Raw genomic sequence first — 16,577 nt, 5'->3', positions numbered from 1 at the left:
TAAAAATTTGTAGATCACTAATTTCAATTAAATCTTTTGTGAGAAATATTCATCCAATAAATAAAATTCAAAATATAAATACATATAAATTACATGGGATCTTGTAGTCATTTGCAAAAGTGAATATTTTTTTTGATTTACACGCAATTTTAGACTATATATTGTTTTTGAATTCAAGAGAATAATTAAGGGATTATAGCCAAAAAATACACGAACTTTGATAAAAGTTGCAATTTTCACCTGAACTTTCAAATTGGCCAAAATATACATGAACTTATATTTTTTGTTGTAAATTTCACCTCGACGGAGTTCAATCATTGCAAGTTCAGGTGAAATTTACAACAAAAAATATAAGTTCAGGTATATTTTGGCTAATTTGAAAGTTCAAGTGAAAATTGCAACTTTTATCAAAGTTCGTGTATTTTTTGGCTATAATCCCAAAATTATTTACGAACTCGTAGCAATATCTCATATAAATTATTTTTGATTTACACGCTATCTCATAGATTGATTTCTAATTATTTTCAATTAAATCTTTTGGAGATAAACAAAAAGAAGGGCTATATAAGGCGGCTATTAATTTTTTGTTGTGATTTTTGCAAAGTATGACAAATAATAATAATAATAATAATAATAATAATAATAATAATAATAATAATAATAATAATAATAATAATAATAATAATAATAAACACGACACAATAGATCATCCAATCATATCTCCATAAATCATGACCCACATTGATTATGTTTCTATGTTTTGTCTAACAAATCAAAATACCAATATACCAATCAACTATCAACGAAATTATGAAATACATATTAAGTATTGATTGGTATGCATGATTAATGGAATTTTTGTATCATCTTTACAGCTAAACAAAGGAGACGAAGAAGAAGCCCTATCTCAGGCATGCATGACGTCAGATCTAAGAGAGTGAGAGGTGATAGTGTGAAATGTGTAATTTGGCAACATTCCATATATATCTCCAAAAAATGTAACAACTTTTTATTATCGTCAAACCAAAATCAACTCCATTATCAAAGCATCTCATTCAATATAATATATTAAATGTGTATCTCCCATCAAATGTGTATCCCCGTGGCCTATATAAACTAACTTTTGGTGTGAAATTTTTACTTATACTCACTTCTTCTTTTGATATTCATCATTTCTCTAATCACAAACATGCCGACCATGTGGTCTTTAGTAAAAAAAATTACAACCAAATAATGACAGATCTGCAATGAATTAAATATGAGGCTATTTTATTTTGGAAGGGAAAGTTCTCACAGACCATAATGCAGGACATCAAGTATTGATACTAAGGATGACACTGATACCAGTTGATCCAAGACTACCGCTCAAGTTTCAACGGCAGCAGTTCCCTATTATTGTTTCTTATGCAATGACTATAAACAAAAGTCAATGTCAATCACTCTCTCACGAGGGTTTATTTTTTAATAGGCCTGTTTTTAGTCACAATCAGTTTTATGTAGCTATTTCTAGAGTTACAAGTCAAAGGAGTCTGAAAATCTTGATATGTAATGAAGACAAAGTAGATTATTAATTCTACAAATGTTGTATATAAATTATAAAGAAGTGTTCCAAAATTTATAATAATAAGATGACAAGTTTGCAATTGTCTTTTCATGTATTATTATTTTCACCTTTATTTTTAAGTAATTTAAAATGTTAGTCTTAAATATAGTTTAGCAGTAACATAGTTGGTATAACAATTGTATAATAAAATATTTTTAAATAATTTATTTTAGAGATTATACAAAAGTGTCTTTCAGAATGTTACAATAAAATGCTTATATTGTTCGATGTCTTACTTAATCAGGTATAGACATCCTATGAACTTTTACGTAAATGGATGAATTTTAAAATAAATTATGATATTTTTTTATTATTTTATATCTTTATTTTAATTTTAATAACTTTCAACAAAAATATATTCATATTTCTTTTAAAAAATTAGTTAAGCAAAACCAAATTTTAACAACATATGTAATCCCGTGCATCGCACGGGTAAAACACTAGTAAATTAAGATGATCCAATCAAATCGTGCCACCTCAGCCATAGGCCCAATATTTATGGGCTCAAGCTTTAAAGCCCAATCCTAAGCTTCCTTAATTAGATTTTCCTACAACTATAAATATGAGATGTAGGAAGTTCATAAGGACACACAAATCACTTGAGAGCTCAAGCATTGAAGGAGTATTCACTACAACGAAATCATCTCCAACAATCAAGACATTTTACAAAGGAAGTCAACACGTTCTTCATCAAATTCATTAAAGTCAATGTTAATTTAGAAATATGGAAGCCCTATGGATTGACGTCATCAAATTCAAATTCAAGTCATCGAATTAAATACAATTTCAAGGAAATCGGGAAGGCGTACTTCCTTCCACATATTTCAAGTAATATTTGAAAAGGATAATCAGATGATCAAATAGAGATTCGCAACCCGCATATACAAATACATCTCAGTCTATATATTTTGAATTTAAACACAATTTTTGTATTTCATTAAATTGAATATATTTTAAATAATAATAATAATAAGAATTAATATAATAATAATCATAATCATAATAATAATAATAATAATAATAATAATAATATAATAATAATATAATATATAATAATAATAATTAATAATAATAAGGAAGAAGAAGACGAAGAAGAAGAAGAAGAAGAAGAGGACGAGAGGGAGAGAAGAAGAGAGGAAGAGGAAGAGGAAGAAGAGAGGCGCCGAATGGCGCCTCCGACTAAGCCTCGAAGAAGTTCTCCTCTCAAAGGAGGATGGACGAAGAAAAAGAGAAGAAGAAGAAGAGGAGGAGGAGCCGTCGGACACTAAAAGGAGAGAAGAAATTAAGTTTTATACTATATTTCATGTTTTTTATGGGAACATTTATTTAAAATGATTTATAATATACGTGATTGAGCAACATCTTAAAATGAATATAGATCAAGCAATCAAACTGTAGAAATTATCAAAAATCTTATAATATTCCAAAATTATAAATAATGGATTAGCTATATTATTTTTTATCTATATAACTAATTTTCAATAGTAAATGCCCCTATTAATTACAATAATTTTAAATAATTAGAAATTTTAGTTATGACGAACGTTCTACTTTTTTGATAAAAAAGAGAAAGAAAAAAGTAGAACTGTAGTTAATTTTTTTATTTAATATGATTGATTTATTAAAAAAAACGTGTTAAAAAAATAAAACATGATTAAGCGGGCCATTTGAGTTCAAACTGCAGTTAAGCCCAACACGTAAATTTCCCAGATCCAATAGCAAGTTAAGCCCAAATTAAAATATTGGCTCTTAAACGGGCCTTACAAATTTGTTTGTAAACCTAAATGGCCCATTTCTTGTAGGCTTGTAGACCGTTTATGCTAACCATATTTTTTCTAAACGTATTTTCGGGAAACCTGTAAATTTGTAATGAACATATGCTCGCAGAGTTGGACTAAAACGATCTTTTGGAAATAAATTTCGCTTTTATTACTTTACAAATAGAGAAATAGAAATAAGTATTATGAGCAGAAATTTATACATATTCATTTAAAAAATGCTCAATCACATATATAAATTAGGAATACCTATGAATTTACTATGAAAATGTATGAATTCAAAAATTTAAATTTTCGCTTTCATGGAAATCGAGGACCATGAATTAATCTAACGAAGTGATGAATTCACGGTAGATCTTCATGATTTAATAGCTGAAAATTATTCTTAGTTTATATTTTAAAATGAGTTATTATATAAAAAAAATATGTTGAATTTTATATACAAATGCTCAATCACGAGTATTATCAATCATGTAAAATAAATTAGTCTAACCATTCTCATATTTAATTAATATATTTATATTTTAAAAATATTCTATTTACCTTATTTGGAAATGTGTCAAGATTCGTGGGATGGAGGGAGTATTAAATGATAATGTGAACATAATTTAAGTTTAAAAGAGTTCTATGAAATTGTTGTTTCTCTACACTAATGAAGTTGATCTTACTGGATCTATATCGATTCAATCACATACATCTTTTAAATTTAAATATCACATATGCTATGTTTTTTTTAAGTGATTGTTCAATTGGTATGACCTATACTACGTTAATTAATATATTTATTTAATTTCTTCTGGGCATCCAATTTATATACATCTATATCTTTATCGAGTGTAGTTTTGACCAATTCGAAGGACATATATAAAATTGCGTGGGACAAACATAAGTACTTAACAAATTTAAGCTACATTGAAAATGACATAAAATCTTACATTGTGCAGTGCCCAACAATGTTTGGTCGATAACAACAATGGAGCCAAATCCAACATCAAATAAGTTAACTTTTTAATGTGTCGATCAGATCTTTCCTTATCACTCTTCTTTTTAGGCTCTTTTTAAAAGTGGTATTACATACATGTGCTGCGCAATCTCCTATTTAGTGTTTGATAATCAAAGATTTTGTCGGATTATAATTCAATTTCTAAATTCCAACATTATTGCACCCTCTCCCTCTCTCAACAACAACAACCATAATCGTAAATAACGACATAAGTGAGCAGTAAATTTACAATAACTAGGTAAATTATTGACAAGTACATTGCCCAAACTATGCAGCGATACAATCAAACACAAATTGTGTTCTCCGCCACACGAGTGCCGCCGCGTCGATCGTACAACATTTTATAATCTGATTTTTTCTAATTTAATTGCGAACCTATCATCATTTATAAATACTTAAGATTACATTTCACAGAAAGCTTATAGTAGTTATATATAAATCCACTCCATTACAATGAGTTCAGAATCGAGCCAACAACATATTTATCTAGTCTTTTGCTCTAATGATTCGGACCATAATCCAAATTTTTCAAATTGGATCGGGCGATTTGACCCTTCCGACAACACTTTCAACTACGTGAGCTCGATTCCTCAACTAGAACATAATCATGTTCTCAAAGATTTCGCGATGGCATCTATCGGCGACTCCATTTACATGATCGGAGGCAGAATTTGTCGCAAGGACAACGAACATTCCGATGTAGAAGTTGAAGTCCGGCCGACGGTGATGCGCTACAATGTTGGCACGGACCAATGGTCCGTTTGTGCACCCCTATCTCGACCGAGGTACAATTTCGCATGCACGGTATGCAACGACAAGATATACGTTGCCGGGGGGCAGTATGAGCTGGCAAGTGCTAGGAGCACCTCATCCGTCGAGGTGTACGATCCAATGGATGACAAATGGACACAATTGCCTAACATGAGGAGATTAAGGTACAAATGTGTCGGGGTGACGTGGAAAGGGAAAGTTCACGTAGTCGGTGGGTTCGTCCAAGGGTGTGAAGTTGAGTGCCAGCTAGGTTATGTGGACCGATGTTCTGCTGAGGTGTATGACGGAGAAGGCCAGTGGGACCTTGTGCCTGGGATGTGGCAGTTGGACGTGCCACCTAATCAAATTGTAGACGTTGAGGGCAAATTGTTTAGCTCGGGGGATTGTTTGAGTGTGTGGAAAGGACACATTGAAATATACGATGGAAACTCAAATTTTTGGAATGTTTTCGAAGGTTCGCAATTAAAGAATTTTATGACGAATATTCCGGAAAATGACGAGAGCAACCGACAGCCGATGAGACGACTATATGTCACAATGGCACCAATCGGTACATATTTGTATTTCTTGGCAGGCTATAGAGATACGACGTCGTCATGTACAATTTCGACGGTTCATAGGTTCGATACCGTGGCGAAAGAAAATGGTTGGATAAGCTTCGCGCCATCTCTTCATGAGGAGGGGGAAAGACTACTTTGTACCCATTGTTGCGTTGTCACGCATTCATAATTTTAGATATATTATGCTATTCTAATGATTATAAAAACATGCAATTAATATTATATGTTGGTCTTTGATTATTTTGTGATGTAATGCTTCGATTTTATTCGTCGCGTTAATTATGTTATACTATTATTTTTATTTTAGGGAAGTATTATATTATACTCATTCGGTCTATTATTTCTTGACCCATTTTATAATGACACGAGTTTTAAAAAATTGATGTAATGTTGCGAGTGAAATAAGAATTCTATTTTATTGTGAGTGAAAATTTTATTAAAAATGAAATGATGTAGAAACTAATGAACAATTGAACATATCAAAATAATAAAACGAGTCAATAATTAGTGGATGAATGGAGTATTTTTTTTCTCAACCGAAATTGTGATGTGATTTATGAGTAATGTTGTATAACAATAAAGTGAGTTAAGAAAAATAGAAGGCTAGATAGAGAGAGAGGATACTAGGAACAAGTTAATATGATTGTGTTGGTTAAGCTTGATTAGCATCGTCATTACTTAGTTAATGATGCTGCTTCCTTGTTTGCTAATAAAAGCCTACTCATACCCATAGGTGCCTACCTCTATTAATTTGCAGCTATTCTTGATTGCTTTTTCCCTTTTTCCTTTCAATAATATCCCACTCAATTTAGGTCAAAGTCTCAACCTTATTTGGTGATAGATTTAGGAAGCTACTGACCTGGAGACCATGTTATATATATAGGAGCCGTTTGGTTTGGTGGATGAGATTGATAAGATTGATAGGGTGATTAAATAATTCACTCAATTTTAGACCGAGTTATCAATCACGGACTCAATCATGCCTTATCACTCAAACCAAAGGCCTAGTAATTAATTTCTGATTTTAATACTATATTGTTAATCCAGGAAACTGATCGTTTTGACCAGGTCAAAGTAAAAACTGCAGAAACATAACTTAGTTTAGAAAATAGAAACACAGTGTGCTTTAATTAAAAAGAAAAAAGAATGAAAAAAGTGAAGTCCAGCATAGTGTAGTAGCCCAAGCAAGATTCCGTGAGCCCAAGAGAAATTGAAAGTGTACGGCTAGGCCCATTTGACAGCTGCATCAAAAGGAGAGAAAGCCAATTTCAGTTTCAGGCGTATGAGAGAGAAAGAGAGAGAGCAATAGCATCATGTGTTTCAGTCAACTCACGGAATGTGGGCGTGGGCCCCGCCCCGCGCTTTATTCATATACTCACGTGCGACGCTGCTCCACCTGCACGCGCATTCCTTTTGACTCTGTCGGGTCGGATCTTTCCATCATCCGGACCCTTGTTCCAGGCGACCTACCCAATGCTCGCTCAACAATATTTCGTTTTGTTTGTCCAAATGAATATTTGCGTTTCTTCTTTATTGATTGCTTCCATTTACTACTGATTAACTGATTTTTATTTTTATTGTTCAATTTTCGTTAGACCAACTCCACCTAATATTTAATTACGAATTTATGGTGGCATGTAATACAATCATTTATTGAGTTGAGTCAATGCATAAAATTATTTATTTTTACATATTAAACATAAAAATTACTTATAGATAACAAATACTCCCCCCATCCTATAATGGTAGTGTGTCCTTATTTCTATTTTGAAACGTCTTACAAGAGTTTGCATTTGTTATTTTTGGAGACTATCTCACCATTAACTTCTTATATTTTATTCTTATTTTATAATAAAGTGAATAATTTTTTCAACTCACAATACACTTATCTTACATTTTATTAAAATCCGTGTCATTAAAATTGATGCACATTTTTATATGACAACAGAAGTATAAAAAAATGTAGTAACTAATTTCTGTGTGAGATTATAATACTACTGCCTTTCCATCTACGAGAACGGATTTGACAAATTGGGAATTCAATTTGATGGAAGATGAAGAAGGATTTTTCGAATATGAGGAGACGCGTGATCAGGTGTCCTCTCATTGCTACGTTCAATATTCTTTTTTCATAGATTTTTTGGGGTTTTCTCATTATTTTCTTTGATTTCGTGGAGCGTTAATAAATTTTAGAAGCCTAACATCATAATGCATATTTTTGTATTTTCCATTTCACCATTTCTTGATGTTCAAACTTCAAACTTTGTAAATTCTGAATGTTCAAAGCTTTGTTTGTTATTGAAAGTGTGGGATTGCTGGAGGAGTTGAATTTCAGGTGGGATCTCATCATCAGAGTTATTGATACGGAAATCTGGTCGAAGAAAGAGAGCGCTTCAATGATCGAAATTTAGGTCCAGGTCCTATCCTGACGAAATGTATATCGTTCTTCTCAAATAAAATGAAAGGCAGAAATTTCGGCAAAGCAAAGATATGTTAAGAGACCATTTTTATTTGAATGAGGAGTTTTGTGATGTTTGTAATTAATGTTTTTAAATTCACAATTAATTCACTATCAAATATATAGGTTAATCGTGAAAAAAAAAATCGAATTCACGTCAATAGTATTTCATATTGTGAATTATAGTATAAAAACTTGAATTAATAACCAAAAGTAATTTGAGTTGTGAATTATTGCATACAAACTTGAGTTCACAAGATGGCGTATTATGAATCGTGAATTATAGCAAAAAACACAAATTTATAACTAAGAGTGTGTTATCTTTTTTTATTGTAAATTTATTATGGGAAAAGAAGGGATAAACAAAATTTCACCGTTTAAATCTTTTCTTTATTTTCCCTAATTTCCTACAAAATATAATTTGACCTTTACTCATTCCTCTTTTCACTATAAATGAGGGATAATATTATGACATAAGAAATAGAGGGATAATATTATCCTTCACTTGTAATGGAAAATAAGGAATGAGTAAGAGTCAAATTCTATTATGTAGAAATGAGGGAAAAGATAGAAATGATTTTAAAAGGTTAAATTTTGTTTAGGAAAAAAATACAAATGATTTAAAGGGTTAAATTTTGTTTATCCCTCCTTTTTCTATGATAAATTTACAATAAAAGGGAGCGCACCTTAAGAATATTGCGTGTTGTGAATTATAGCATAAAAAACTCTAATTCAGAATAAAAAAGTAGTTTATGGTGTGAATTTGAATTTTAAAGTTAGAATTCACAATCAAGTTTGATTGTGAATTCTAAATTTTAAAACTATAACCTCTTCGGTTATTTGGGTATCCGAATGCCCATTTAAAAAATTAAAACTCACAGTAATTTGTTAGTTAGAGGATTTGAACTTTAGTCTCCAGAAAATACACATAGCAACTTATCCATTAAATTAAAGGTAATTTTTGTACTTTAAATATAACATAATTTTATTTTAGCTAAAAACCGATTTTTTAATTAATAATAATTAAATAATTAATTAAATATTTTTCGATCATTCGGTTAACCCAAATCGATTATCAGGTTTACCGACACCCGATTTTTTTTTAAAGTGATAACCGAAATCGATCCAATAACCAAAATTTTCGGTTATTGGATACCCGAACCCGAGAATTTCGAATCGGTCAATAATTTATCTAAAACCCGATAACCAATTAAACAGTTCCAACAAATAACCTCACAACGATTTAAATCCTTTAAATCCAATTTTAGGCAAAGACTCGTTAATCGGGCCAACTAAAACAAACCGAACATCGTCATTTGGAATAATCAAATTAAAATCATAGCAAGCGTCGGATTGAGTCAAAATTAAAACAATCAAAATCACGTGTCATGAAGTCTTCAAAAGATCTTGGACAAAAATACAGTTTCATCTCTAATATTTAAAATCTTAACAAAAATATTTTAATGCTCATTCCCCAATATATATGTGTATACATTATTTTTTTAGGACCGTAAACAAATTAAGTCGCTCACAAATTATTTGGAGCTCAGCTCTAAAAACTCGTTCAAGTTTGTTTATAAAAGTTCGATAAATAAATAAAACCAAACTTGAGTTTTCTAGTATTCAATTTGTTAGCTTGTGAACAAATTCGTTAAGTGATTCGGTTTGAAAAATATAATTTATTAATAAGTACAACTTATATTTATCTACTAATTAAACTAATAATAATTGTATTAAATCTCTAATTAACTCTATTTGTTTTAAGAAAATAATTAATATATTTATTATTTTGAATTAAATAATTTATTTCAAGAAAAAATCAATAATTTGATTATAAATATAAACTTAGAAAGTTCGTATTGGCCCGATTAAGTTCGCGAGTCTCAAAATATTCGGTTAAAATGTTTGGGATTCAACTCGATACAAAATAAATCAAACTTGAGCATATCACTATTCGGTTCGCCTCAATTCGATTACACCTCTAATATTTCCATCCAAAAACTACCAAATTAACGTGGAAAATTGGATTTCCATAATAAAATCAACAATACACTAGAGTGAGTGTTGGTCAATAATGTATATGTAGATGAATGACAATAATAAAGAAACTTTTCAGGTATTTTGTTAGTTATGTAAATGTTTAACGAAAAAAGTAAAGGTTTATTGTCAATAATTTGGGAAATCAATTGTGTTCATTAATTAATTTGCATGTGAGCTTACATATACATCAAATTAAGGTGGTGAAAACTCGTGTGGCAAGTGTGATAATAATTTGATGATAGCTAAAGGGCAAAAGAACATGAGTCATGTGTAAGTAGTATATGAATTGGCCCTCCTTGTCTCAAATTATGGTATAAAATTGGAACAAAGCTTTCCCTATAACGAATAAAAAATTACAATAAACACACCCCCATTAATTAATGAGGTAGTACGTGTTTGCTAAGCGTTTCGGCAATGATGCTGACACTCAAAAGGGCAAACAAGTCTTAAACCCTAAGAATAATTAACGGTGCTGCCATGTTTTATTTTTTTCAATATAGTACTATATATAAGTTTCACAAATTAATTAGAGACGCACAATAGATGTTCGTATATAATACTACAAAGGATATAACTACATTCTTATTATATTTAATGTGTATTGTGGAGCAATTAATATATTAACATAGTAATTATTGAATTTATATAATAATTCAATAATTACTTAGATCCACTATGATTAGATTTGGATTATATGTTAATTGATTACTTGTACTGATTTCAAAATTTTCTAAAATATATTGAATATTGACCTTTGAATTAAAGATCATAGATGAAGATGTAGTATTTGCGGATATATAACATTTAACAAATTAAATAAAACTAAAACTTGAAAGAGAGAATTGAAATTATATTTATGAAGAGTGTTTAAAATGGAGGTGAATAAACAGAAACGATCACCTATCCACCGTTGGCATGCATAACGTGCCCACCATGATGTGACAATTGTAATTATGGTAAGATAATTTTAATTAGAGTAAGATTTATTAATTCACTTTTCTAATTAAAATTGCCACATCAATGATGGGCACGTTATGCTTGCCCACGGTGGGTAGGTGATCGGTTTTGGGTGAATAAAAACTATAAATAAATATGCGTACAAATAGAGAGAAGGAAACAAATATTTATAGGCAATTCTAAGTTGAGGGTGATATCGCATTTTCCCCCGCTCCTCTAGCGCATTCGTCAAGGTTAAATTCATCATTTTTTTTTTTTTTTGAATTATCATTTTGGAGGAGATTAATTGGGGTGGATTTCATTGGTCATTGTCTTATCTCATTATTGTGAGATCACCGTTGATTTTTCTACTGAGAACTGATCCACACCATCTTTCAAGATCGCTTAGCTACAATAAAACATATACTCTCTCCCATAAAAATATGAATAGTTTTGCTTTTTCGTTCGTCCCATAAAAATATGCATAGTCTATTTATAGTAATAATTCTCTCATTAAATATCACAAAATTCACAATTAATGTGAGACTCTTTCTCCACTCACACTACATTTTATAGCATTTATTAAAATCTATGTCGTCCCAAACTATGCATATTTTTATGAGACGGGGGAGTACTGTTAATATAGTCTTTTAGGCTTTTATGCCTATTAACCCTAGATTCTATCAAAAAAATTTTATTTTATAAGTGTCGCACAAAATCATTCACATTAATTGAAATACTTTAAAAGTCGAATATAAGTTTAATTACAAGAAATTAGCTATTGAGATTTTAATTATAATTATCTCTATACGTTATTGAAAAGAGGTACCATTTTCTATTAGAGAAAAAATAAAATTATTTAGGGTTGGAAAAGACAAGCTAATTATATTTTTAAATACAAGATTATTTTTTTAAATGTTTTTAAATACAAGATAAATATAATATCATGGAATTGAATATATATTATAATGAATGAATGAATTAATTAATTATAAAAAATCAGTATAAAATAGACTAAATAACGAAACAAATACGTATAGCTCGTATGATATTGGTGAGACTTGATCTTTTACAAAAAAAATGATACGGAGTATTTTAATTTTATCGTTTGAACTAGACTTGTTCGACGAAAAGGGAAAAGTAAATTTAGTAGAAAGGGGTGGTTGAAACATGAAAGTTAGAGGAAGATGAAGATTAGTATTCCCTCTATCATATTACAAATGTCTCATTATTTTTTGGCATAGAAAATAGATAAAGTGAATTGGTGGAAATTATTTAAATATTTAATATATATAAAAAGAGAATTTATTATCCAAAAAGGAATGAGATATTTGTAATGTAACATTCAATTATAGAAAGTGAGTAATGGGAGAGGGGGTAATTAAGTTAGTACGTGTGAAGTGTGATTAGGGGTAGAAATCTTAATTAAAGTTAGTACGTGTGAAGTGTGATGAGGGCAACGGCAACTGTATATATTTGGAGACGTTACTTTCGAGTCTCAAACAGAAACAGAGCATAGCTGCCATTTTCAAGATTACTCCCTTTTCTTCTTTATTTAAAAAGCCAACTCCTCTCTCTCTCTCTCTCTCATCTCCCAAATCCCAAAGCCCTCTATTTTTCAACCTCCGGCGACCTTTTCCCTGTCTCTCTCTAGAAGAACGAGAGAGAATCTTGTTGACTACTAGTGGAAGTAGTCGTGCTTTGATGGCACGACAAAACCCTCGAAAAAGCTTTCCCCTTCTTTCCAAACTGCCATAACTGCCTCATTCAACCTCCATAACCATTCTGCAACCAAATAGTTCAACCATTAATGGGCGTGGTAGAAGAGGAATGGGGCGGTTGGGCGCCGGCGCCCAGCGGCGCCCCGCTCTACATTCAGAAAGACGATCACTGGACGCACTTCGACAACTCAGTCAATGCGGTGTCGTTTGGGTTCGTCGCTACCGCCATTCTCATCTCCATGTTTCTCGTCATGGCTATATTCGAGAAGTTTCTCAGAACCACCGCGCCGGCCGATGTCCGCCGCCGCCACTCAGACATTGAGGCCCACAACCATATCGCTGCCTTCAATGCTAAGCTCGCCTACCCATCATCTCCTAAAGTCAGTAATACTACTTCTACTCCACTCATTTTTCACTATATCACTGCATTTTTTTAACTTCTTTACTTCCCCTTCTTCAGACTATGAATTGTGATGATTACTTCTTGGAAACCCTTTTTCATGCTATGAATTAGCTAATCCTATGTTTTTGATATGATTATTTGAACAAAAAAAAAGAAAAAAAAGAAAAAGAAAGAAAAAAAAGTGCATGTGATGGTGCAGTGGTAGAGTAAGGATATTTTGTAAATGGTCCCTAGTTGCATTGATGAGAAGTGTAGCTATTCTAATATAATTGTTGATTCTTAGAGTGAGACCCACTTGGTTTAATTTTGGAGCATCACATACCTACATTTATGATTCCCCGCGTGGCGAATCCCTGCTTCGGGGACACCCTGCCAACCTCCTAATTCCTTTGTTTTTCTCTTACCACATTTTTTAATTTAATAATACAACCTCTTATCTTAGGCCCTTCTTCAATTTTTATTTTTATTTTTTAATGGAATTATTGTAATGAGATTATTTGTTTAGATAAGGCTTGCTGCCGTCTTTGAGTTTATCTAGTGATCCAAGGCGTTCCATAATTAATGGTGCTATTCTCTTGTAGTTGTAGACCAGCTCTTCAATTACTTGTTTCTAATTGATACTTGTATTTAGTTACCACAAATTTCATAATTTAGTCGTGTTTCTTCATTGTGTGAAGATGAGAGATTAGGGTACAAATTCCAATTCCATAGGTTTTATTAAAGAAAAACAGAATTGCATTATTTGCTACTTCAATTGTTCTGTTCTTGTGTGTTTGGTTTGCTTATAAGTTGTAGAGAGGAACATATATTATTACTAATTTGAGCACACGTATAGACGAACAGCACAGCCCTGTTGTAATGTGCTGAATTTTGAAGGTGTTCTGAGTTGAAAAATTGAGATTTGTATTCAGCGTTTAGAGTTATCTGTATTGAATTGTTGCAGATATGTGTAAATGCAAGAGAAGTATCGGTGGTGATGCCCGGCAACAAGATCCCGACCTTCATCGCACATCCTGCTCCGGTGCCGTGCCCACCGGAACGAGTGCAGTGGCCGCCACATCAACATCAACTGCAGTGATTCTACCATTGAAATGGTATCAGAGTTTTTGTATATGTCTACTCTCATCTCTTGCACCATATTTTCATCACCTCTCACTCTCTATGTATCATACTATCACGTACCACTTGGATTTTTGATGTCAACATACTATTATCTTCCATAAATAACTGAAATGGGTTGGATCATCATCATATTCATGGCTTCATAATTCAATCTCAACACAGACAGCAACCACTCCCCTGTCCTGCGGAACAAGGGATAGGATTGACCCATTCTACACTGTGTGTTTGCTTTGAGGTATGAGGAAAAAAAAAAAATTCATATACATATATGAGTTGTATTTGAAATTAAAATTAGTATACGCCCATTCGTGCGATGCACGATTGACATCGAAATTAAATAATAAATTTAAATAATAATAAAAAATCAAAATATAAACAAAATGCAACATATGTTTTTAAAATAAAATATAATAATTCACCTCAATTACTCAATAAAATCCTGAATTTAAAAATGAAAATTTTCAATTTATACAAAGTGTAATGATAATTATAATTATTAAATAAATTTAAAAATTATTTCATAATAAAAATTTACATTATGCATATTATTATATAGTAGTATTATTCATCATAATAAATATTTTTATACACAAACATAAATAAAAAGTTGTAAATTTTTAATGAAGAGACATAAAATAAAACATTTTATATTTTTCATTACGTATTCATTTAAATTCATTTTTTATGATTTTTATACTATATTAAATTTAAGATACGTATTGATTATTTTTTCATGAATCAAATTAGATGACATTTACAAAATAAATAAAATATAAAAACAATAAAAAATAGTGAAAAAATTGATGTAAGAAGAAAGAGAAAAAGAGAGAGAAAAAATGGTGCGAAAAAACTCTTCTTTTATATACTTATATAGATTATATAATTTTAAGTGTGAAACATGAAATGGCACATCATTTATAAATTATAAGTAGGGATATTAATATGTTTGAAATTGACGGGCCGACCTACATAGATCGACAAAAAAAATAGGGTTATGACTGATAATTTTTAGTCCAAAAAAAATTCAACCCGAATAGCCTGAATTCAAAGATAGCCCAAGCCCTATAGCACTAGCCCAAAAATCTAGTGGATTGGTCCAATTAACCAAACTTTTTCTTAATAATTGATTTTAAAATTTTATTAGTATTAAACTTTTTAATTCTATAATAAGATTTTGATGTTTGTGAAATAATTTTCTCTTATGATTAATAACAAATATTTATGACGTAAAAATAAGAGAAAGATAGTCATTATGATAACTATATCTAATTTTTATCGGTAACAAAATCATATACTATTAACTATTATGTAATTTTACATTGAAATAACACTAAATTTTTATTCTAAAATATGGTCTATCTTTTCCTTATAATAACATGATTATCAATAAAAAAAATTATACATGTAAAATATAAATTGTAAATTTATGGGCTCGATGGACTAACCCTAAATAGAGTGGGTTAGAGTCAAAATATTTGAATCAAACAAATAAAAAAATGATTAACTCAAATGAAAAACAACCTAAAATTAAATGGGCCAAGAGGCCCAACACGAAATTAAGTGGGTCGACCCGACTGACATTCCTATTTATAAGACATCGGAGCTCATCCCTTGCAAATTCGGCACAATTTTGAATTGTTGTAATTAAGACTCAACTTTTCAATGTGTAGACTAGCTCTTCAATTTGTTCCGATCATAGATTAATCGACTTGGCACAACATAAATACACATAGATTATATTTTCTAATAATTTTCACAATTTACATCCTTAAATAAATCGTGTCATAATTTTCAAAGGAATACCAAACAGTGCGAACTCTTATTTATAAACAGTACTAAGGTCTAAGATTTAAAGCCTACCGTTTCCCTTTGGCCAAGTTTTTTTAAAAAAAAAACAAACAAAACAAAACTAAATCGTGTCATGTCAGATAATCAACTACCAAAGCTTTTAAAAGGATTCAATTTGCTAAAATTAAAAGGTTGGGTCTTAATTCCAACAATTCGAAGATTGTGTCAAATTTGCAACTATATCCAAAGTTTGAGATTTAATCAACAATTATCTATTCTTCTAATTATACTAGTACGAAGGTACGTACGATAAGGTTAAATTTAAATAATAAATATATGTGTAAAAATAAATAAATATTATCACAACTTTGAAGAATTTTGGATACATAAAGAT

General features: G+C 30.6%; 2 protein-coding genes across 2 annotated transcripts; both read left to right on the top strand.

Annotated features, from left to right (window-relative positions):
* Positions 1 to 5,011: 5,011 nt before the first annotated feature.
* On the top strand, positions 5,012 to 8,126 carry LOC131025459 (F-box/kelch-repeat protein At1g16250-like). The gene is made up of 2 exons (XM_057955252.1): positions 5,012 to 5,609; positions 8,002 to 8,126. Exons 1-2 carry the CDS (start codon positions 5,012 to 5,014, stop codon positions 8,124 to 8,126), a joined length of 723 nt encoding a protein of 240 aa, XP_057811235.1.
* Positions 8,127 to 12,626: 4,500 nt separating this feature from the next.
* Positions 12,627 to 14,524, top strand: LOC130985536 (uncharacterized). Its single transcript, XM_057908556.1, has 2 exons — positions 12,627 to 13,250; positions 14,217 to 14,524. The coding sequence occupies exons 1-2, from the start codon at positions 12,960 to 12,962 to the stop codon at positions 14,349 to 14,351; spliced, it is 426 nt and encodes a 141-aa protein (XP_057764539.1). The 5' UTR covers positions 12,627 to 12,959; the 3' UTR covers positions 14,352 to 14,524.
* The last annotated feature ends 2,053 nt before the right edge of the window (positions 14,525 to 16,577 follow it).

Source organism: Salvia miltiorrhiza, chromosome 5 (genome assembly GCF_028751815.1).
Source record: "Salvia miltiorrhiza cultivar Shanhuang (shh) chromosome 5, IMPLAD_Smil_shh, whole genome shotgun sequence".
In the NCBI taxonomy this organism is placed as follows: domain Eukaryota; kingdom Viridiplantae; phylum Streptophyta; class Magnoliopsida; order Lamiales; family Lamiaceae; genus Salvia; species Salvia miltiorrhiza.
This window is presented reverse-complemented; position numbering and strand designations above follow the sequence as displayed.